This window comes from Podarcis raffonei, chromosome 1 (assembly GCF_027172205.1).
Source record: "Podarcis raffonei isolate rPodRaf1 chromosome 1, rPodRaf1.pri, whole genome shotgun sequence".
NCBI lineage: Eukaryota > Metazoa > Chordata > Lepidosauria > Squamata > Lacertidae > Podarcis > Podarcis raffonei.
The window spans coordinates 112,508,382-112,532,496 of record NC_070602.1 but is presented as its reverse complement, the minus strand read 5'-3'; the positions used below and the strand labels follow the sequence as shown (position 1 = coordinate 112,532,496).

At 43.0% G+C, this 24,115-nt stretch overlaps 1 protein-coding gene across 4 annotated transcripts in view; it reads right to left on the bottom strand.

Annotated features, from left to right (window-relative positions):
- The window catches only part of PDE1A (phosphodiesterase 1A), a 147,536-nt gene that overhangs the window by 48,839 nt on the left and 74,582 nt on the right, over nucleotides 1–24,115 (bottom strand). The window contains exon 1 of one of the 4 annotated variants that reach the window (XM_053409454.1): nucleotides 7,646–7,766. The exons of the other annotated variants lie outside the window; for them this stretch is intronic. Within the exon in view, the coding sequence (XP_053265429.1) occupies nucleotides 7,646–7,704 (59 nt within the window). The 5' untranslated portion in view covers nucleotides 7,705–7,766. Of the gene's footprint in view, nucleotides 1–7,645; nucleotides 7,767–24,115 lie in introns of those variants that run through there. 4 annotated transcript variants of the gene reach the window in all.

Sequence of the window (24,115 nt, the reverse complement as noted above, 5' to 3'; positions counted from 1 at the left end):
TAAGGTTTTAAACCATCTTGACTATTGAGCTCATGCATTACATCACAATGTTGCCAAGTGAGAGCAACCAATCAGATAACTGGACGAGCTGATGTCAAGAGCGAAATTTATTCCCAAGGTTACCGCTGATGTTAAAATGGAAACCACACAGAGACAAATGATTACTTAAGATTTTGAGTATGCCTAAGAGATGAGATGTGAAGATGAAGGTGGTGGGAATTAGATAGGGAGGAACAGGGGACTCATCTTGACCTGCCAGGTCTTGAAAGTTTTGGATAGGTGGAGAAGCATTCAGCCATGGGACTCATAGAGTTGTAGAATTGGAAGGGACCACTAGAGTTACCTAGTCCAACCCTGAGATTAATAGTCTCGTGCTCTACTGACTGAGCTATCTCAGGATGGAACTATAGAGTCCCAGTTCTGAGGCTGTGGTGCAAGGTGACTGTTCCACTTCCAAAAAGGGACCATAAAACATATTTTGTCATGTGACAAAGGTATTTGAGAGCAGAAGCAGTAAAGGAAGCAGTAAAGGAGTCTAGAAATGTTGTGAAATGCTGAAAAGCTGCAGAATGATTTAGCATGCTGAATCACTGTGACTCATCTTGAGGATGACTCATTCCCTGTACAGTGGTACCTCGGGTTAAGTACTTAATTCATTCCAGAGGTCCGTTCTTAACCTGAAACTGTTCTTAACCTGAAGCACCACTTTAGCTAATAGGGTCTCCTGCTCCCGCCGCGCCGCCGGAGCACGATTTCTGTTCTCATCCTGAAGTAAAGTTCTGAACCCGAGGTACTATTTCTGGGTTAGCGGAGTCTGTAACCTGAAGTGTATGTAACCTGAAGTGTATGTAACCCGAGGTACCACTGTATAAGTATTGTATCTGCTTGCAGGCAGACTCGGTGTCTCTCTCAGTCTATGTCTCTGTGTGTGTAAGGTGGAGTCTGTACTCTGTGAAGCCTGTGCTCAATGGAGACTCTGTGTGACTCAGTAATTCTGTGTATGCGCTGAAGCTAGTTTAATCTTCTGTTCGCCGTGCTGTTACAGTGGTACCTTGGGTTACAAACACCTCGGTTTACAAACACTTTGGGTTACAGACTCCGCTAACACGGAAGTAGTACCTCAGGTTAAGAACTTTACCTCAGGATGAGAACAAAAATCACACTCTGGTGGCATGGCGGCAGTGGGAGGCCCCATTAGCTAAAGTGGTACCTCAGGTTAAGAACGGTTTCAGGTTAGGAACGGACCTCTGGAACGAATTAAGTTCATAACCAGAGGTACCACTGCATTTGCAAATGAGTTTATTTTAACTCAGTAAAGCTTTTATTCTTTTACTGAAGAAGACTCTGCATTATTAAGTTACGCCGCACGTCATATTTATCCAATAATGCATTATGAAGTAGAGCTGGACATAATCTGAATGCACAGTGTAACGCTGAAAAGAAAAGAAAACCAAACTCAGAGCAGTTAAGAATAGGTCAAAAAAATCACAGAAGGGCAAAAGATGTACGGTTAAATAAGTGGTGCATTGGTGGTGTTTTTCATTTCCTGAGCTAATAAATGTAGCTGACATATCAGCGAGAACAGCATGTGGAGCCGGTTAAGGCCAGTCCATGGTGAGCATCTGTGTGCTGAGTATCACCAAGAATATCTTTAAGGTTTCATAATGATTCCTCTTATCAGCACAGCTAATTAAGCTGGCAGAAATGCCGCTTCAGTTCAGGGGGTCAGCAGCTCACTGTTACAGAAAAGAAATCTCACCTGCAACATTTAAAAAGAAAGAGCTGTCAGATTTGCAGGCCAGACATCTTAGGAAACCATACATATGCGCGTTTTTGAGAGCCTTGCTCCCTTTGTACTGTGGTGTTGACACTGGTTGACACCTCTGTTAACTCTCATTTGTGGGAAATGCACAAAGGAAGAAATGAAACGTGACCTTTGACACTTGTTCCAATGGACATGCAGGAAGAATTCACGACTCTTTCAGCACGTGGCACCCACTTCAGCCATGTGCTAAGGTGGTCATGTGTGCAAAGAAGCCTTCTGCTACAGTTACAATGGAGGAGGGACCATTTTGGTGGGTGGGATATAGCAGATGAGGTAAGAAATACCCCTCTACTCCCCAGCTGTGTTGCTTCCCTACACACCTGAAAATACGCACCATCGCAGCTGGGGTATGTGATCTTTCTGGGCATTGCAGCTAGGAAGGAGAGATTAACCCTCCAGGAAAATTGTCCTCCCAAATTAGACTTGTAGAAAGTGAAAATGCTTTTTATAAGGGTAATGTCTCATGGCCAGTGGTGTAGCGTAGGTTGGCAGCCCCCGGGGCTACGCAGGGGGTGAGAGGAAGGGGAAACGGACCAACTAGGCATGCACATTCAACTGCCTAACGGCATCCACATCACCCAGGAGATCACAGCAGCACAGATAAGAAAAGAAGAGTTGAATGGGAAGAATTATGGAAAAAAGACTTAAAATTTACTGTGTGCTATCTGGTTAAAGAAAACTTTATGAAAATGACTTACAGATGGTACCTGACCCCATCCAAATTTGCTAAAATAAATAAAAATAATAGCAACAAGTGTTGGAGATGCAAACAAAATGAAGGAACCTTATTCCACATGTGGTGGACTTGTCCCCAAATTAAAAAAATGGGACATGATTTATGAGAAACAAACAAAAAAAAATGCTAAAATATACATTTTTAAAGAAACCCGAAACTTTTTTATTAGGCATTTTAACGATAAGCATTCCAAATGAAAATAAAAGCGTGTTTCTTTATGCGACAACAGCAGCCAGAATGTTAATAGCAAAATACTGGAAAAATGAGTTAACACCAACAAAAGACGAAAGGCAATTAAAGTTGTGTGAGTACCTTGAACTAGCCAAAATGACGGAATTAATAAGAAGTCACTCAGGCGACAGGGTTAAAAAAGAATGGGATTGCTTTAAAAATTATGACAAAATATGTTTCCAACAACAACACTTGTCTGTGCCTAGACTAACTTCACAGATATAAGGGAATTTTCTTTTTTAATAATGGAATGCAGATTATTTAAATGTAAGAGAAATGTGGAAACTGCAAAGAGATAGGGGGAAGTCAATTAACATATAAGGGACTCAAACCAGTTTAGTGAAATAGAAAGAATGTGATGGTAAAGAAAAAAAGAAAAGATGGAATATGAAGGTAATGTCTTTCTAGGAATTTTGGGTATAGAATATTCAATATGGTTTGCACTCCTTAAATAATTTTGTGTATTTGACGAATATATTTTTCTTTTTCTTCCCCCCCCCTTTTTTCTTTTCTTTTTCTTTTCATGTTTTCTTCTATGTATCATTTTTCTTTTTGGTATATGTGGGTGAAAGGATTAATTTATTTTCTGTTTTTTGTAAACTTTAAAAAAGAGATAAAGATTATAAAGAAAAAGAAAAAGAAAAAGAAAAAGAAAAAGAAAAAGAAAAGAAGAGTCGTTCTGTTGTCTGGGGTGCCACTTCCTGTTTTGCATGGAGAAGCCCTTTTCAACGGAGCCCAATAACAGAAGCACATGGCTGTATTGAGGCAGCACCAGGTGTTGAAATTTTGCGCCCCTAACAAATTTGCACCCAGGGCAGCTGTCCCTGTGCCCCCATCACCACGTTATGCCACTGCTAGTGGCCCAGATGTGTGTATGAGCACTTGCGGATGTGCGATTGTGGTTTCTCCTGTTTGCAAATGTGCCCACGATTCCCAAGAATCGGCGGGCGGCTCCTGCTGTAAAACAACAATTTTAAATGAACCGTCACCGAGGGTTCAAGGGTCATAAGCCTCAGGAACCTCTTCCAAACAAAACTGCCGTTTGTTCTAAAACATCTATTAAAACTTGGCTTGTACAACTTGTGACTCATCACACTTAATGCAGCCCATCAGGGATGGAGGGTTGTGCTCCACCTACTCACCCACCCAAAAAAAAGGTTGAGGCTCCGGGAGGACACAAATGTATTACAGAGTTGTTCTCAGCATGTTGGGCTACAAATGATGCAGGATAATTCCAAATTACTCACCTGACATTCCCTACACACATACCCCTTGGAAGCTACATTTTGCTTTCCTAACCCTCACATATGTGTCAATATTCTTTGTTTAGACGTTTCTGTTTGGAAATGACCATTTGGATTACATAAAGCAGAAACGTAATACTGACCAGTACCATAACATTGGGGGGGGTTGTCCCCCCCATCCGATTTAAAGAGATCTAGTCTGGTGCTGAGATCTTAAGAACCATAGCCCGTGTGATCACACAGGTGAAATGAAAACAAGCTCTGCTATTTTTGCTTCTGTGGCAAAGGTTTCTGCAGCGCTGATGGGGCGCTTAGCAGATGCAATGCCAGGGGCCCACCTGACTGAACAGTAAAGCTCAGATTATTCATATTTACTAAGACATGTTTCAGCTTTTTCAGCTATCCTGCTGTCTCTGGTGTGTTCAAATAATAATAAAAAATAGTAGTAAAAAGATAAAAATAAAATGTTTTTTTGACTGGTCTGTTCAATTCAAAATGTAAAATTCAGTATCCATGTTTCATTCCTGCCAACTGATTCTTCTCAGTCCTCCCCTTATGTTTGCAAGGTTATTAAGTTTCACTAACAGTACTGAACCTTTGTGGCCACTGCTCCCTTTCCAATGCAACCCTTTAAAGCCAGGAACCTGAGGCCCTCCAGAAGTTGTTGGGCTCGCAGTCCCTTCAGCCCCAGCCAGCACAATTAATGGTCAGGGATGATGGGAGCTGGAATTCATCAATATGTGGCAAGCCACAGGTTCCCCAGACCTGCTTTAAAGTTACAAGAAGCCTGTCAGGTGCAAAAGTGACTCTAGAATCTGAAGTCTTGATGAAGCAACTCTGCATCCCTAGTCTCCATCCCTCTCTTTCTTCTTGATGATAGCAAGACTTCTTGCGCATCGTAATTTCTGCATAGTACTTCCTCCCTGCAATGTCTGCATTGCCTATTCTTTCTCAAGTTTGTGCTTTTCAACCCATGACCTGCTTTGGCCTCCATCCTTTAGCCACCCTCCCTGTCAGTCTCCCTAGTACTCCTGTCCTTCCCTGGCCTCTGCCTAAACAGTATGACACCACCCACCCCCTCCTGAGCTGAAGTTCTGCGGAGGTTTCTTCAGAGCCCCCTCTCTCAGCTTTTCCCTAGCTTCCTCTGCCTTTCTCAAGAAGAGGAGTTTGGATTTGATATCCCGCTTTATCACTACCCTAAGGAGTCTCAAAGCAGCTAACAATCTCCTTTCCCTTCCTCCCCCACAACAAACACTCTGTGAGGTGAGTGAGGCTGAGAGACTTCAGAGAAGTGTGACTGGCCCAAGGTCACCCAGCAGCTACATGTGGAGGAGCGGAGAAGCGAACCTGGTTCCCCAGATTACGAGTCCACCGCTCTTAACCACTACACCATGCTGGCTCCCTTTTCAACTGCCTTTTCAATCTAGGCTTCCCCAAAGTTCACATTTCTCAATCCACTGCCAATTCTACAAACGTTCTTCAGTCACCTTTAGTTTGATGACTCACTGAAATATTCGTATCCCACCTTTCTTGCAAGAGCATGTTGACAAGCTCACAACGAAGAGCCTCAAATACAGGACTAAAGCAAAAGGGGGGGACAAAAAGCAGCAATAAGCATACCCAGTCAGTAGAAAAACCAAGACCCTTGCTCTCCAGAGGGCTCCATAAATGCCCTCTGAATTAAAATGGCAGCAAATTGGGAAAACTGGCAGCAAAGGGACCAAATGCGGGCAGTCTCAGAGTCTTAGTACCACTTTAGAAAAGGCCCCATCTCAGACAATCTCATGCCAAAAGTACTTCTATCTTGTCTGAATTAATTTTCCAATGAATCATCCACATCCACCCCTCAGCTCCCCTACTTTCTGACCTGTTCCCAGCCAGACAATCCCACACAGCAACTACTGTGCCTAGCCTTTGTGAGGCTTTAATCCCAGTCAAAGTGACGTTTCCTTCTCTAATAGAAGCTGGACTGCAAATATTCCAAGAGCTATGTTCTCTGAGCAGTTGGAATGTTCAGGAATCCATTTGTTGCCAGAGGCTGCACTGTTTGCACAAGGGAAACACAACATAAACTATAAAAATTTAAAGCATCTGAAATGAATCGGAAAAAGAACTGGCTTCTTTAAGAAATTGAGGTTTTTCAGCCCTAAGGCACATTCCCACATACAGTAAAGAGAAAATATGAGCAGTGTTCCTTTATGGCAAAGTATTCCATCAGCAATACATAAGAGTCATAATTATTTGGATGCACGGAACATCATTACATGGGTCTAAGAGACCCCTCTTCCTCTAACGACCCCATTAAAGTTGTCCCATAATTATTTCCAATTACTAATTCCTGCTTTAAAAAGACTTGCATTACTTCTGGAAGGCAGTCTGACTTTTAAAGACATTATAGGAAGGAAAATGCAGTTCTAGAGAGACAGTAGATAGCAATAAGGCCTTCTTGTGTGTCTTTGCCATCCATATTTGATTCACCAGCCTAGGCTATCTTTACCAAACCACTTCCCCCCTTTTCTACCTGCTGCTTCTCTCTCCACATCTCAAAAAGCAAGGTCAAGTCACTCCGTACATTTGAAGCCCACAACTTCTCCCAAAGAATCCTGGGAACTGCAACTTCCTTCTCAGAGCTATAACATCCAAGCACATTTAATAAATTATGGTTCCCAGCATTTGGGAGGAGGCTAGGTGGTTTAAATGAGCTTTAAGTGCATGGTGCGGGTGTGATCTGAGACTTGCAGCAACTGTGCCCACTTCATTGAGAAAGAGGCTGTTCCCATCAGGGGCGTAGGAAGGGGGGCAGTGGGGGCGGACCGCCCCGGGTGCCCTTGTTTGGATATAGATCCATTCCACCTTAAGAGGGACAGGCATGACTGTTGTGTGTCACATGCCTGTTTACTTCCAGCACAGTCTGCTGGGAACTTACGTTTGTCTATTGCTTTTGCATTACTCCTGTTTGCTTGGACACAAAGGGAAGCAGACATGTTTTTTCCTTTGTTCCTGAACTATGCTGAATAAACGCTTGTAAATACGCTTACACATGTCTCTGTCCACCACTTCCATTGTGAAGATTTATTCCCTCTACTGATAAGAGCGTGCTGAATCTCTAAACGTATCTCAGGCTCGTGTCAGATTGATGCAGTACCAGAGATCGCCCGGCTGCCAACTGGTGGCTGGAGCCAGCTGGGGGCCTGCCAAATGCCCCCGTCTCCCCGGCAGTATCCCAACAGCCCTCACTGAGGGGGGTGACATTTGGCGTGCCATCCACCCGCAACTTGCAAGCCTACCCTGAGCTGTCGGGGTAAGGGGGGAGCTGCGCCGCTTTGCCGGTGGCATTTTCCCCTTCTCCCTTTGTTTTGACAGCTTGGGGGAGGCTTGGGAGTCACAGGCAGGTGGTGCACCGAATGTCAACGTTGGGCAGCTCGCTCCCGTGGGCGGCTCGCTCGGCCCCCAGCTGCAGGGCGCATGCACTGCTCCAGGCACCTGAGCAGCTATCCCGCACCAGGGTGGGCACCCTCCATGCCATGCCACGCTCAGGAGAGCGCCCGCCGTGGGCAGCACGGGCATATGCTCCGCCACTGGTTCCCATTTGTTCCTGCAGAAACTCACCTCAATGAGAAAGAGTAATTGTCTGAGTTTCCCTGCTTCTGCCTGAGAGGGAGATACATGTTGCCACAGGCGGTGGCTGGATTCAGTGGGAAAAGAGGCTGGTCAGTGTTACCCCTGCCCACCCGCCGCCCCAAAGGCTGATGGAGCTGCAAAAGAATGGCTGGCCATTGTGACATCATACTGATGCTTAAAGGAGAAATTGGCCACTGTGCCTTCCTTCCCACAGATGCTGATCACCTACGGGAAAGAGAAAAAGACACCCTGTGCCCTTATTGACTACAAGAAAGATGCTGCTTTCAACCCACAGCAGATAGGGGTGTCTGTAACTTGCAGTTATTTTTATTGATCATAGTTTAGTAATTATTTATTGTATTTGTTAAGAGTGAATTTCTGCCTATTTATTATTTGCTGTTGTTTTGAGAGTTAATTTTATTGTGTACTGTTATATTCGAACATTACTTTATTTGATATGTCATTATGTTTTAAAGTTACGTTTTATTATGATTTTTTGTATTGGTTCAGGTTATTTTAAGGCGTGCGTTCTTTGTTGTATGTTTTGTTGCTGTACATTGCCTTGTGTACAGTAATAAAGAGACACAATATTCAAATTAAAAGTGAAGTGAAATCTTCTTTCTTTCTTTCTTTCTCTCTCTCTCTCTCTCTCTCTCTTTCTCTCTCTCTCCACACATCAAATGCAAGTTTTCCCTCTACTCAGCTAGGTGCAATCATACACCACCCTCATCAGTTGGCTGCCAGGAATAAAACAGTACAAACTTATATATGACATATACATAAATTATAGCAGCAGTGAAAAACTTTTAAATGGGTCCGAATCATACTCCTCTTTCATGTAATTAATAAAAGGGGGCCAGAATCTCTGAAATCATTCTTTGCTTTGCCTGCCTTCTCTTAATCACACCATTTCAGTGAGTTTTCACACTCTAGCAACATTGCCTATTTCCTCTTCCATCGGAATTACTTCAGCATCCCATTTAGCCCCAACCAACATTTCTTCAGCACTTCATCAGAGAATCTTCTTTAAAAAGTTCAGCTCGGATGTAGTTTAATGTGTGTCTAGATCACAACTCAGCATGTCTTGAAATGGGAGACGGTGGAGATGTATTTTTCCAAGGATACATAGTAACCTTCTTACAAGATTGGGGGAAGTACAGTACATTTATGTTGTCTTCAATATGTACCAAAGGATATGAGGATGAATCCTGAACGTACAGGGCTGGAGTGTGAAAACCGTGCCCCTCAGATGGACTCCAACTCCCATCATCCCCAGCCACCATAGCACAGATGAAGGATGATGGGAATTGTAGTCCAACAATATCTGGAAGACTACAGGTTCCACACACATATGCCAAAGCTTCATTAAATAAGACATTGGATGGTGGAACTAAAGGGATGGTAAGAAGCCACAAAGATGTGGAAATAGCATTTTCAAGGGCATTCTGCGTCCCTCTATGTATTTTGAGGTTTCCCCTCCCATAGCATATGAGATTGCTGCAACAGAACTATGTAATGACTCCACTTTTAAGGGAGTGAACTGCATGTGAATATCCAATTTTTGTACCAAGTGCAGAAGCGACCATTTTAGTCCCCCGAAAGGTGCCTTTATAATGAAAGCTGCTCAATACACTTTAGTATAAAAGCTTTTAGTTTTTCATGTTGGGGAAAAAAGAGGTGCTTTCATGTAGAAATGGGATGCAATGCTGTGTTGGCCTTGCCCTGGAAGAAGAAAAAGTTCAGTCTTTCCATATCCTTTCAAGCACAGAAAGGAAGAGAAAATTGAAAACATTGAGTTGTATCCCCAGGTGCTTCAAAAGCTAGACACAGACCCATTCAGGGCTGCAGAGCTGGAGCCCAATTTATACCAGCAGAGAAGCTACTCCATTATGTCTCTTTAATGCTTTCAACATACAACAATGTGGGATGGCAGAAAGTCTCAAATACTTGGAAGGGCAGGGGAGTAAGGAGAAATGATAGAAACCGTGAAGGTCAGATGTCGTTCTTTCTGCAGCGTTCATTCTTCGTTTGCAATCCTGCTTTGGGAGGCCGGTAAGGAATTGGATCACAGCACGGGAGAAGCACTCTCCTTTACCAACAGACATTTTAGCGCAGAATTCTCAGTACAGTACAAACAATCCCAGCTGTATTGCAGCCAGCTTTACAACTGAAGAAAAAGAAGACTCCACTTGGCAAGTTTTCGTTTTAAAGGAAAGGTGCAAATCCACAGGACAAGAAGCAACAGCAATGCATCACACACCACAAACTCTGGCCAAACCCACAGAGTACATTGCACTCCCTAGCTAACTGGTTGTACAGGTACAGTTCTGTAATGAATTCCCATTATAAGATTTCAAGTCAGTTTTCGCCAATCACATAGAATTTCACTTGAAAGGAAAGGGTTAAAGTAATCAAGCTGTGAGCATGCACTAGTTTTATTATATAGCAATTCTTTATTGTAATTGATAAGTGTAAACTGTTTCATTATTATTTGCTGGTGTTTATTTTTACTGTTTATTATTTTAATGGATTATTGAATATTGCTTTATTGGATGCCGCCTGGAATGGCTGGGGCAACCCAGATGGGTGGGGAATAAAATAAAATAAAATAAAATAAAAATTATTATTATTTAGCATCAATGTATTTTTCTTATAATGTGTGTGCAAATAAAGTGCCTTTTCTAGGAACTTATGTCTGCTTATAAACTGAACTAAATGAATTTTGTGTATGTGTGCACACGCACACATACCATTAATCGTTTTAAAAATAAAAGTTTACCTCAGAAACAAGCTCATTTCTCCCCAGTGCTACATTAGCAATTGTGGTACTGGTGAAAACTAAATCACTTTTCAATCTCCAAAGTCCATTGTGACGCTGCCTCTGTATCAACCCACAGTTCCCTGACAAGCACTTTCCCCCTTTATGGCAACAGCCTCGACAGGATAAAACTGTGATTATATCAGTGGACACACCATTACATTTTCTAGGTAACTATAAGTATGCAAATAGCAGAGGAGGGCTTGGAGTCTTATCTTTTGCAAAAGCTTTAGACTGCAAAATGGGCTGTAGACCAGGCTTCCTCAACCTTGGCCCTCCAGATGTTTTTGGCCTACAACTCCCATGATCCCTAGCTAGCAGGACCAGTGGTCAGGGATGATGGGAATTGTAGTCTCAAAACATCTGGAGGGCCGAGGTTGAGGAAGCCTGCTGTAGACTATGAAAACCCTGTGAGAACTCTTCAGGACAAATGAACTATTCAGATCAGAATATTTCAAATGGATTGAATATACACCGAATGATCCCGAAAGGGATTCCTCTCCCACATCTTCTATGTGTGTACGTGTTTGGAACGAATTAACCTAGTGAAAGAATTATGACCTTTTCGAGAAGTCGGCACACACCAGTAATGCTGTGTTGCAAATCATGTACCATGGAAAAACTGTATATATAAAAAGTATTTGGGAAGCCATTTCCTGTCCCATTATTTGTGGTTTGGGGTCAAGCTTCAGGTGCGTGGAAATTTCTTTCCAAGCAGTGTTTGTCATTTAAAGATAGAAAGCTGGAGAGCTGGAAGCTGCCTTTGCAGGAATAACTGGATTTGCTTGCTGTCACTCTGGCACAACAAGTATAAATCTTAGCTCGGGGTGGATACGGGTGGGAGAGATGATATCTATTTCCCTTTACTGGTTCTTCCTCACTTCACTGTAAATCCTTTCTGCTTGGGGAATGTTGTGTGGCATTCAAAGGAACGCTTATGACTGAACAGCTACTTTTAAAATCGATTTGCTATACCCGCTTTCTAATTGGATGGTGGCCGGCTACCGCACAGAAATTCTGCAGAGGAGAGATAGCAGAAATTGAGAAGGGCAGTGAGTAAAGATGGAGACAAAAGGAGATGAATTGACATAAATGCAGTATCGTAATCTTTTTGTTTCACTTATTAAGCACCTTATACAAAAAAGTCTCAGGACTGGAACAATAGAAGTCAAATATCCATAAATTATATCTAAAAGTGAAGAATGCAAGCCACAAGTCACAGGAATAGACCAGGTAACAGGTCCAGGGGCAAGGTCCTTAAATGCCCTGGAGGTGGACCTGAAGGAAGCCTACCTGCTCCATCAGGCCTACCCCCCCCCAAGGTCAGCCCTGCGTCCAAGCCTGCCTGCCATTGGCCAATCATGCAGGCAGGCTTGGATCCAGCACCTGATAGGTGAAAGGGGTGTTACACCCTCCTCAACAGCTCAGATGGGTTCCCAGTGACCAGAAACCCCTCATCAGGTCCTGTGGGGAGCAGCCTCCGGCCCCCAATGCCGCCACACCCGGAAGGCGAGCGGACTTACAATAACAGGAATGGTACAAATCAAAGATCCATAAATGATGTATGAAATTTAAGAATGCAAGCCATGGGGACAGATCATACAAATCATTCTCAATACATTAGTCATCAGTTAAGGAACTTGGGCTCCGTTTAAGCTAGAGGTGAAAAAACAGGAGGTTCAGCTGAGGAGAGGTCTATTGCATTTGGGATCTGCTTTTAAGCTTCCCCCATTGGTTGGCCACTGTGAGAACAGGATGCTGGACTAGATAGGTCATTGGCCAGAACCATCAAGGCTCCTCTTACATTCTTAAGTGTGCAAACCTAGGCATTTATTGTGCTTTGGGATATGTTGGTACAACGGGAAGCAAGAGTTCAAAGCAAGCAGGAATACTTGGTTTTGATATTGAATTTTTACATATTTGTAACCCACCCTGGGATCTTATAAGACAGGGCAGGAAATCAATCAATCAATCAACCAACCAACCCTAGAGTTGAACCCTGAGGATCATCTAGTTCAATGCAGATACATGCAACTGCCCCATGTGGGGACTGAACCTGCAACTTTGATCAGCACCATGCTCTATAACCAACTGAGCTATCCATGAGACATAATAATGTAAAAATTTAAATTGACCCTTATATTTAAGCTTAGTTAAGCAGAACCACAATAGCAATGAAATCAGTAAACATTTTACGAAGTAAACCACTAGGCACATGAATAATCTTGGTACACGGACTGTTGTCGACCTCCTTCTGATATATAATGCTTTTCAGACTCTTAAAAACAAACACACCCAATCAATGTATCACGAGCAAAAATATATAGGCAGAGGGAAAGATGCATGGCTTAGCATATGTTAACTGCAAGGTTAATTGACCACAGCAGCAAGGTTAGTTGCAGTGCCTTCAAGGCTCATTATAGCTGCACATGGAAAACAGGCAGGCAATCCAAGGCATGGTTAAGTTTTCTTTGCTTGTCTCATCATATGGGAACCCTGGGTGATATGTGTGCCAAGGCACTTAAGACAAGTGCCTTGTTTTTCCAGGGAGCAATTTGAAAGCATAATTGCTCCATTTAAATGTTTTGCAGGTAAGACTGTGCTGCTAACAAGAGATCTGATGCAGCGGCAGCTGTGTGTGTAAAAATAACAACCCCATACACACTTCCATGTGACCAGCGTTATATCTGATTCCCTCACCCACAACTCCCTTCAAAGCACTACTGACATCCCCTGAGCTTTGCAGATTAAATCCAATATAATATTTGGCTAGATTTACAACCGAACCATGGGCCAAAATATCTCTTATAAAACAGCACTCTACTTTTTTATTATTTTTTGCAATAGGGAAAGGCTTCTGAATGTCTAAAACATATGTAATGGATGTAGCACTGTTTATCTAACCTTTCCTAACCTATTGCTCTTCACGCTATTGGAAAAACCTTGCTGAAAAAAGCCTTTCTAAATATTTGAGAACAAATCACTTGCAGAATGTCCTGGAAATCACTTCTGGCTAAAATGTGTCTTCACAGAGCTGTTCATATTTCTTTGAAAGAGGGATTGTGAGGGGGTACATTTCTATCTACATAATATCTGAAGGATTATTTCTTCTAGGAACAGTGCTATTTTTCTAGAAAAAGAGGGGCCAGAACTCACCAGGAACACCTCCTGTTAAGTTGTGGGTGAACATATCAGACGACACACTGATTCTTCAAACAGCTCTTGTTTATTCACAGGCCAGAACAGAACTGAACTGAAGGGTTCAGCCAGCCTGCTTATATAGAGCTCCACTAGAATGCAACAGTAACCATTTTCTGTAACTATCCAATCACTGAATTTCACTTTCAATCCCTTATTTGCATATGTGGACCTGAGTGAAAACTACTTACAGTATCCCCCTGCTGGCCCAGGGTGAGAACTTCAGTACATAACACCTCCCTTGTTCTCTTATCATGACAATGGTGCCCATCTGAGAGGTGCCAGAACTGAGTTCCGGGAAGTTACAGCTGGGAAAAAATAACCCTGGGGTGGAAGACAGTGCTTAGAAGTTGCAATATGTGGGGGGAGGAAGATGCAAGAGGTTACCATGTGGGTGGTTTGTGTGTAATAGGGGGGCGTTGCACAAAAGGAGGGGGAGGCATGGACATGGGGTGAAGGTGAAAACTGGCACAAAGTAGGACTGCGGAAGAGAAGAGAGAAGTAGCTTCAGAAAAGGGGTTGGGAAGGTGAAAAGCAAACTTAATAGTTGCATGAGGTGGAGGGAGGGAGAATGTCAGAGAGGTTGTTGAGCAGAGCAAGCTGGGGTGCAGCCCCTAGTAAGTTCATAAATACTTTGTCATATTTTAGGCAACTTTGTTCAGATGTGTTTTCTGAGCCAAGACGCGGCTTCCTATACTGCAAGCATCCAATCTGTTGACTAGACATAAAATTATCTTGAAAGGTTCTGGGAAACTGGCCATGTTTGATACACTGCCATAAAAGCGAGGAAAAAGAATATGGGAAAAGGATGCTGGGATTACGTTGCATTGGAACACATTGCTGTTTTACTATTGGTGCTAACTAAATCTTACATTAAATAGATATTAAAATCCTATATCTATAGATATATAGATAACAGCTAGTATACCAAACCTTTCTTTTTCTTTATGTGGTGGCATTAGGGACCTAGCTATTTCTTCATTCAGTGATACAGCTGGAGATTATCAGTTTCCAACTGTATCTTTCAACAACCTCTACAGGGAGCTGGCTTCAGGCACTAGGTCTACTGGCGGACCAAAGGTAGATCTACACACGGGGGGGGGTGGAGCTATAAATAAGTCAGAAATTAAATTGTTATAACAAAAGAGAGAGAAAACGCTATGGAAAATTGCAATGATTTGTTTTGCTCTCCAGCGCCATCTGGTGTTTCATGTTTATAACGCATTCAAAACACTGTTTTTTGACTCATGTAGCTGAGTCCCTATTCTGTGTTACAAAGATGTCTGCAAATGTGACATGAAGGCTGGCAGCATTAACCCTGCCGTGTGGGAATGTCATGCAGACGAGACTTAGTGCTTAGAGACAGGCAGTCAGGTCGTGTATCCACGGCAGTGACTAGAGGAGGTATGACCACAGGGAAAAGAAATGTCATGGTGTACCTGTAGCAGCAAAACCGGATGCATTCATCTGCCCTCCCTGCAATAAACCATGTCTCTCCTGTCTCGGATTGCTTAGACACATTTAAGTACATAACAAGAACTTTGACACACCAAGTGGGATCCATTTAGTATGGCATCTTGGTTTCCAGTAACTCTGAAAATCCTTCATCCCCTAATGATGCCCCCGTCCAAAATAACTGGCATTTAGTGACATGCTAGCCATGGAACTTTTATTTAGCTTTCACGACCAAGAGCTACAGACAGCTCTGCCCTTCACGAACTTGTCTGATCCACTTTTAAAGCACCTGAAACCAACGGCCCTCAGCACATCTTGCGGAAAGTTGGTTCTGGAAATCATGCATCATCATCTTTCTTTTGTCTCGTGCTCATTCATAAACAGTCCTGAACTTCCCCCTCACAACACTACCTTAGCTGTTTTTTGTGCAGATGGATACATTCACATCCAATGACTCAAGGCAGCACGTTCCCTCCCCTCTCCCCTGGCAAATCTGTGAGCTTTCAGAAGAATTTAGGTGTTCATCTAGTGTGCTTCCGAGTCCTGCAGTACACATAAAGAAAGACGGTGAGGGCCAAACAAGACAATATGCAACATTTTAAGGTTGCCATATTTTGAAGAGCGAAAATCAATGGTGTCTCCAGAAAATTTTAACACATCATTTGGGAAGACAGGTGAACTAATGCCAGTGTACTGGAAGAAGCAAAGATCACCAGTTTCAAAGCAATGATTCTTCAACATCAATTTTGTTGGACTGGTCATGTTGTGTGGAAGATTATCGTCTATTCCCAACTTAAAAATGGAAAGTGTAATGCTGGTGATCAACAAAAGAGGTTTAAAGGCTCTCTCAGTGCAAATTTTAAAAAATGTAGTATAAACACTGACAACTGGGAAACACTGGCCTGCGAGTGCTCCAATTGGAGAACAACCTTTACCAACGGTGTCATGGGTTTTGGAGATACTCAAACTCAGGACGAAAGGGAGAAACGTGCTAAGAGGAAGGTATGCTTGGCAAACCCTCACCACAATCAACTCCTGCACAGAAATGTATGTCTCCGCTGTGGAAGGACATGTGGATCCAGAATTGGCCTCCACAGTCACAGACTCACTGTTAAAACTGTGTTCATGGAAGACAATCTTACTTGGCTACGAGTGATTGCCAAAGAAGCAGCAGCAATTAACCTTGCATGTAATTTGTTTAACCAGCTTTACAGGCTCGGAGTGAGAAAGGATGGCCTTGTCTTAACCAAAGGACACAGCCTTTGCATTTGTGGTGCATTCAGGTTAACTGTGGTGCTAAATGAACCAGGGATGGGGAGCCTCAGGACCAGAGGCCCAATGTGGCCTTCCATGTCTCTCTATCTGGCCCTCAGATATGGCTCTCCATAGAGCATACCTCTTCCTTAGCCACACCCCGTACTGACCCTTGAGTATTTCTGCTTGGCTGGAAAGTGTCCCTGAACTTTTATAATGCTTCTTGGATGCCTCCTTGGAGGATAGAAGAGTTGTGTGAGTGTATGCAGAAACTTGCCTACTGTAAAAAGGTGAACTTCACACTTGTTGCTTTTCTGGCTTTTCCCTCAGCCTTCCTGCCTGCTGCCACTGGCCTCTGGTCCTCAGAACAATGCCCAGAAGGAAATGCGGCCTACAGTTTGAGAAAGTCTCCCCAACCCTGAAACAGACAGTGTGAAAGTTGCCATGTGGACATCTCCTCATTCCGCCATTCAATGCTTCACCTGAGTTATGGGCCGATCTTGCAGCCCTCATAATTTGACCTTGGCTTTTCATTTGCCCCAAGGTTTCCCCGAACCCTCTGAACGCTTATCTGAATTCAGAAGAATAGAAAGACTGCCAAACTGTGGGTTACATCAAAGCAAGTGTTATCCCACACACATAAAGATAAGGGACCCCTGACCATTAGGTCCAGTCGTGACCGACTCTGGGGTTGCGGCGCTCATCTCGCTTTATTAGCTGAGGGAGCCGGTGTACAGCTTCCAGGTCATGTGGCCAGCATGACTAAGCCACTTCTGGCAAACCAGAGCAGCGCACGGAAACGCCGTTTACCTTCCCGCTGGAGTGGTACCTATTTATCTACTTGTACTTTGACGTGCTTTCGAACTGCTAGGTTGGCAGGAGCAGGGACCGAGCAACGGGAGCTCACACCGTCGCCGGGATTCAAACCACCGACCTTCTGATCGGCAAGTCCTAGGCTCTGTGGTTTAACCTACAGCGCCACCCGCATCCCTGTCCCACACACATACCCCTCTAATATTTCGCCAGTGAAAATAAGGATATCCTATTCTAAACCCTCCAACATTTCTCCAGTGAAAATAGCGACGTTCAAAGGAAAAGCAGGATATTTGGGGATCAAATCAGAAACCGGGAAGGCTTCTGTAAATCCAGCACTGTCCTTGGAAAATAGGGACACTTGGAGGATCTGCAAACATTCCAGTGCATTCTCCTCGTCACTTTCCTTAACACAAAAAGTCTGATATTTGGGGGGAATGAGTTTGTTGAGTGAGAAATCCAAACCAGTTTCAACTGCGCCAACTGAATTTGCCAGAATGTGACTGAATCCCACCCAAAAATAGCACCTGCTACCAGTTGTTGCTCTCCCTGCCCCATCATCAAAGTTCCACACATTTAAAATGAATAAATAGGAGAAAATTAAACATGTCCATGTCCCCCCCTCTTTAAATCTATTTAACACTGGGACCTTGTTCTCTTTGATACAAGGGTGGAAGATGTGGTCAGAATTTTAGGAGGAAGTTGCAGAAATAAAAAGAAGACAACCATGAATTGCTACTTCGACAATGTCAAGTTCTTGGTCAGATTCCAACCTTTAACCTAAGTGGGCGGCCTTCATTAACTAAAGCAGCATTTATTCTCTTTAACGCAGAATATGGTCCTAAATATACCCCCAGCTGCTGAGATGATTTGCCAGCACCACTGCTTACTTTATATTGCAAGCACTTAACATTCTCTAGAACCCTTCTTCAAAGAGAAGTATTTGGTTTTTATTAGCAGCGGCCGAATAAATGATTAACTGGGCTTAATGTAACACAAATCAAAGAACGATTCCTAGCCTGATTTCTATCACCACCCCAGCCAAATGAGCACACACAAACGTTGCAGGCAGAAATAGGCCACAAAATCACAACAGATTTTCTGCATGCAGGAAATAAGCTGCACCACGATAACAATTTTTCCCTCTGTGCTACTTTCAAAGGGCTTCCTTTTTCATCGCCTAACGATAACACACAATGAAGAACTCCGATTGGCATTTTTCTGATGATGCTAAAGTCATAAAGACACAAGGAAGCTGAAGCTGGAATGGAAAGCTAAAAGTCAAGTGGTTCTGAAAGGTCCATAAATCTGTTCCATCTCATTCCGACGTTTGGGCAGGATCCAACTTAAGTAGTTGCGCTAGTGGGAGCCAATGCAACAAGTCCTGCTAGTAGAACAGGGCTTTCTTCCTCCCTACTCCTTCTTCACGTCCCCTCCGATCAGCTCTGGGGTGTGCAAGTGGGGGGAAACCCCAGAACAGTGTGCAAGAGGAGGGAGATTTTTCTCTCTCTGGCAAGCTGAAATGCATGCACTGGTAGAACAATTGGAAGAGTGTGATATGTTGAACTCCAACTTAAATCTGCAGTTTATTCGCTTGTTTTATTTGTTTTTAAAATCCTCATGTAAACATTCATCGAAACACGCACAAGTTCTAAACACTGGACCTTAAGTAATGCATTTTTAACACATTTTGATTCTTTTCCTTTGAGTCAAGAATTGTACCAGAAAGTTCAGAGAAGACCCAGTCCAATTTGCATGTTAGTCTGAGGGATGATGATCAGGTTGATTAATATTATAATTCAGAGAAATCAAAACCTTCAAGCATGCCAAAATCCTGTATATCAGGAGTCAGAAACCCATCGCTAGTGTTGTCACCTGTCCCTAGAAAAACAGGGTCGCCCCCTTTTTGGACAAAAGTGTCCCCTGTCCTGATTGGACTTCAAACAGGATGCCTTTATTGCCCATATTCAAGCTTGGCCGGCCAAAAATTGCAGTTTTGGATTACTAGGGTTGCCATATGTCTGGAATTTTCCAGACATAGCTGGGATTCAACTGCCGGAAGCAGTGTTTGGGCAGAAAACGCTGCAATGTCTGGGAAAATCTGGACGTATGGCAACCTATGTCAGAAGTGTAGATTTTGGTGAATTTCCTTTATAAAAAGCTCAAAAGCTTCATTCTTATTATTTTAGATTTTGCAAAAGAAGCTCAACAACTTTGCCAAAAGAAGCTCGATGACTTTTGTGTCCAGATTTTCACTTTTTAAAATGTGGCAACCCAAAGATAAATGGCGGGGGGGGGCAGATAGGCTCCTTGGTAGAAGGAGTTTAATACTGCTGCCTGAAAAAATTAGGTACCTATTCATCTACTTGCACTGGTGTGCTTTCGAACTGCTAGGTTGGCAGGAGCTAGGACAGAGCAACAGGAGCTCACCCCATCATGGGGATTCCAACCACCAACCTTCTGATCAGCAAGCCCAACAGGCTTAGTGGTTTCCGCCACAGTGCCACCCGCCTGGTACAAGCCATGTGAACCCTGAGGTATATTCTCATCCCCTGCTCTGACCCCTGCCCTGCCCTGACATTATTATTATTATTATTATTATTATTATTATTATTATTATTATTCCTCCTATCTGACTGGATTGCCCCAGCCACTCTGGGTGGCTCTCAACAAAATACTAAAAACACAATTAAACCTCAGACATTAAAAAACTTCCCTGAACAAGCCTGCCTTCAGATGTCTTATAAAAGTCAGATAGTTGTTTATCTCCTTGACATCTGATGGGAGGCAATTCCACAGGGTGGACACCACTACCAAGAAGGCCCTCTGCCTGGTTCCCTGTCACCTCACTTCCCACAGAGGGGAACCACCAGAAGGCCCTCGGAGCTGAACGATGGAAGTGGAGACGCTCCATTGGGTATACTGGGCAGATGCCATTTAGGGCTTTAAAGGTCAGCACCAAGAATTGTGCTCAGAAACATACTGAGAGCCAGTGCTGATCCTTTTGGAGTCCTAGCTTTAACTGGGAATAATAACACTGGCAAACTAAAAAGACTGTTCCCTGATGTAGGCCTTGAGGATTTTTACCTAATCCTGTTGGCAGGTTTATTCTACTGGGTAATTTCTCCCCTTTATACATTATGAACAGCAAGGGTAGCAGTAGATCAAGAGGTTGTTTATCGAAAAGGTGGTAAGACAGTTGAAACCAGGCTGCACCTTTGCCGGATGAGATGGGGAATTAGTCATAAACTTGGTCCCTCACCACTTTCCCAGGAAGGTAAGGAAAATGTTCTTATACCATAAATCACCTTTCACTTGCATCACTATAAAGCCCTCCCTTATTTATACCCAGCTGTGAGAGGTAAAAGCGCATTTACGTAGTACGCTTTTAATTGCTAATCGGTCGTTTTGACCTCTACCACATCTTAAACCTTAAAATTCTTTCGCTTAGAATAGATGTTGCAACAACGGTCAAAGGTTCCCACAAGTTTATATATATAAACCTGTGCTGCCACGCATAAATTAGTCACAAAATTGCACTGTCTGTTTTATGTGCTTTTATGTCTTTTATTTCCCAATAAATGAAAGTTTGTTCCAGTCAGCTTTCTTGGTTTTCATCCACACACAGGCACAGCTAGTACAGGGCATGTGGCTTGTTAGAAAAAGGTTTTGCTCCTCCCTGGTAGGCAGGTGTTGGGGGGGTCAACCCCACACAAATCCAGAATGGAGTCCCTAAGACGGTTGGATGGTGCCTTGTATGCCTCCTTCCAGCAACTCCTGCAGCCAAGCTGGTGCCAAATGTATTGCTCTGCTTTCCTTTGAACCACATCAGTGAGGCTGAGAGGGGGGTTGTGTCTTCTGGGCTGCCCAGGACCTCCAAACACACTGCCCAGGCTTGCGAATCAGAGAATTCACTCGCTCACATCTCAAACTCTCTCTTTTTTTCAGCAGCCCTGGAATCCTTTCTGTTGTAACAACAGGCACCCTGCTTTGCCACAGAAACCCTCCTTAAAGCCTTCTGTGTTGCTCCTCCCCTTACAACAAATTGTAATTGGGGCTACTTGGCCTGGTGAATCATAAACCTGCCTGACCAATCTTTACTGATGCCTAGACATAAAGTACAGTGGTACCTCAGGTTACAGACACTTCAGGTTACAGATTCTGCTAACCCACAAATAGTCCCTCGGGTTAAGAACTTTGCTTCAGGATGAAAACAGAAATTGCGCGGCGGCAGCAGGAGGCCCCATTAGCTCAAGTGGTGCCTCAGGTTAAGAACAGTTTCAGGTTAAGAATGGACCTCTGGAACGAATTAAGTTCTTGACCCGAGGTACCACTGTAAGTTTTTTACCTTACTGCGATTGGTTCAGACACTCTAGTTAATAAGCAAGCCCTCTCTGCCAGGCTCCCTAGGATACATTTGACAGCCGGCTTAAATTTGACCAAAGAAGCAAAAATAATTCATTTAATGTTGCTGGGTTGCTTGTTTGTGTTTTTCAACCAGCCTGCACACACACCAATGGCCTAAACAATTGCTTAACTCTCAAATTAGCATCTGTTCAGTTTCACACACAACTACGTAAAATATTTACTTCATCGTAGCCAGGGAGACGTCCCCGTTATGTTACAATTACATATTAGCATCCAGTTACCAGTGGCAAGCACGGCTTCTCAGAAATGAAACTCATTCTACAAATATCTCAATATGAAAATAATAATAAAATTTCATTGATTGACTTCCATCACTTACACTGCACTTCCTATATACATTTTAAGCAAGATTGTATCTGTTTTCTTCTTCTTTTCTCTCTTTCTTCTTCTTTTCTTCTTTTTTCCTTTTTTGTTTCTTTTTTCATGTATATTTGCTTATTTGAAGTGTATATGCGTGTATGTATTTGCAGTGTTTTGCTTATATTTTGCAACAATTATGTTAAATAAAATTTATAAATTTATGAAAAAGAAAGAAAGAAATGAAACTCATAAAAATGTCCTTGCGAATCTGGTAGATGAGGTTTCTCGTCCCTTGCAAGAACCACATGGCTCAAAACCTGGATCTCTCAGCTGTTGTGCCACAGTTAGATTCAAAGAATCAAAGAATTGTAGAGTTGGAAGGGACCCCTAGGGGCTATCTAGTCCAACCACCTGCAATGCAGGAATCTCAGCTACAGCATCCATGACAGGTGGCCATCCAACCTCTGCTTAAAAACCTCCAAGGAAGGAGAGCCCACAACCTCCCAAGGGAGACTGTTCCACTGTTAGCACAAGCCAAAGCTCAAAAAGCCATTAGTGGCAGTGAACTAATTCAGTGCAGCAGGGCTATCAAAGGGGTTTGCATTTACTTTGTTTTGAAGCAGTTCCTTTCTTTTGGTAAGCATTCTTTATTTTAGAACATCCATTATTTTTATTTTTAAAAAATAAATAAGATATCCAGCTGACCTCTTAGAGCTTACAGCTTTCTTCTGCTATTATTTATATAGTGCTTACAGTGTTTATAGCATTTGAAGTGCTAAGTGCTTGGCAAAGTTGCCTCAAAGGAAAGCTGTGTCCCACTGATTTTTATCTAGCACAAATGACATCCAGGTGGAAATTGAAGACGAAACATACTTTAAAACTAGTTAAAGGAAGACCATTTTTATAGTTGGTGCCCAAACAAGATATGGAACCAGGGTGTTGTTGTTGTTGTTGTTGTTTTGGGGGGGGGTTCTTAAAATAATTGTTTTTGGCCAACCAAGCTCAGCAGACCCTCAAAGTGTCCCCATTTTCTAGGGACAATCCCAGATTTACAGAAGCTGTCCCAGTTTCTGATTTAATCCTAGAATGTCCCACTTTTCCTTAAGACATCCCTATTTTCACTGGAGAAATGTTGGAGGGTATGGAATAGGATCTCCCTATTTTCATCAGAGAAATGTTGGAGGGTATGGCAATGCTGACAGTACTGTCCCCCCAAAAAACGCAGCCACTGAGCACAGCCTTGTGTCTTCCTCAGTTCAGTGTCCTGGCTGACTGCCAGCTTACCCAGCCCCAAAGCCAGCCCTGCACAGTTCCTTTTCAAATCCAAATTGCACCCAGTTAGAAGATCCCGCATCAAGGCCCACCAGCTACAAGAGAAAAGCAGAGTTTTGGAGCAAGGAAGTATTTCTCCTTCCTTGACCATGACCATGAAGGCACATTAAGCACACCTTTTCCACAAATGATTTTGTAAGGTGGCTTGGTCCTTGATGCAAATAAGTCTGTGGCTTAATAAGATAATCAATAATTTAAAAAAGAGACTAGTATAAATGGGCTAGAACTTTGGAATAACTAAAAAGTGAAACAATGGTTTTTAAAAAAAAAACAAAAACAAGACAAAACCACATTTGCAACTCTGCAACATTCTGGCAGTAATTGCAATAAGGAAATTACACAAGGCCATCTCTGGAAATTAAACAAGAAACCTAAGAAATTATGCCTTTCTTTGGTATTACGTGCTTCGAGCAAATGGCTGGTGCTTTTGAAAAGCTATTCAGAATTCATTAGGAACAGAAGGGGCACGATCCAATCCAGGCTATGAACTTTCAAGGCCCATTTATTTTGATGGGAGAGGCAAGTACAGGCTGAAATCTCAGAAGGTGAATTAGATTGGTCACTTTTGTTCAGGGCTGGGGGACCCAAGGCCCTCCAGATGTTGCTGTGGATGTTTCCACCATTCCTGGCCATTGGTCATGTTGGCTGGGGCTGATGGGAGTTGGAGTTCAATTGTTCAATAATATCTGGAGGGCCATACAGGTTCTCTAGCTCTGTTTTAGTTGGAGCAAGTCCTAACCCATCCAAAGCGAAGTACATACTTTTAAGTCCTACTGATTTCATGGGAAGAACGTGCCATCTATCCCACTAAAATCAGCTGAGCTTAAAACCTCTTTACCTTGACTAGATCGTGCTCCAAA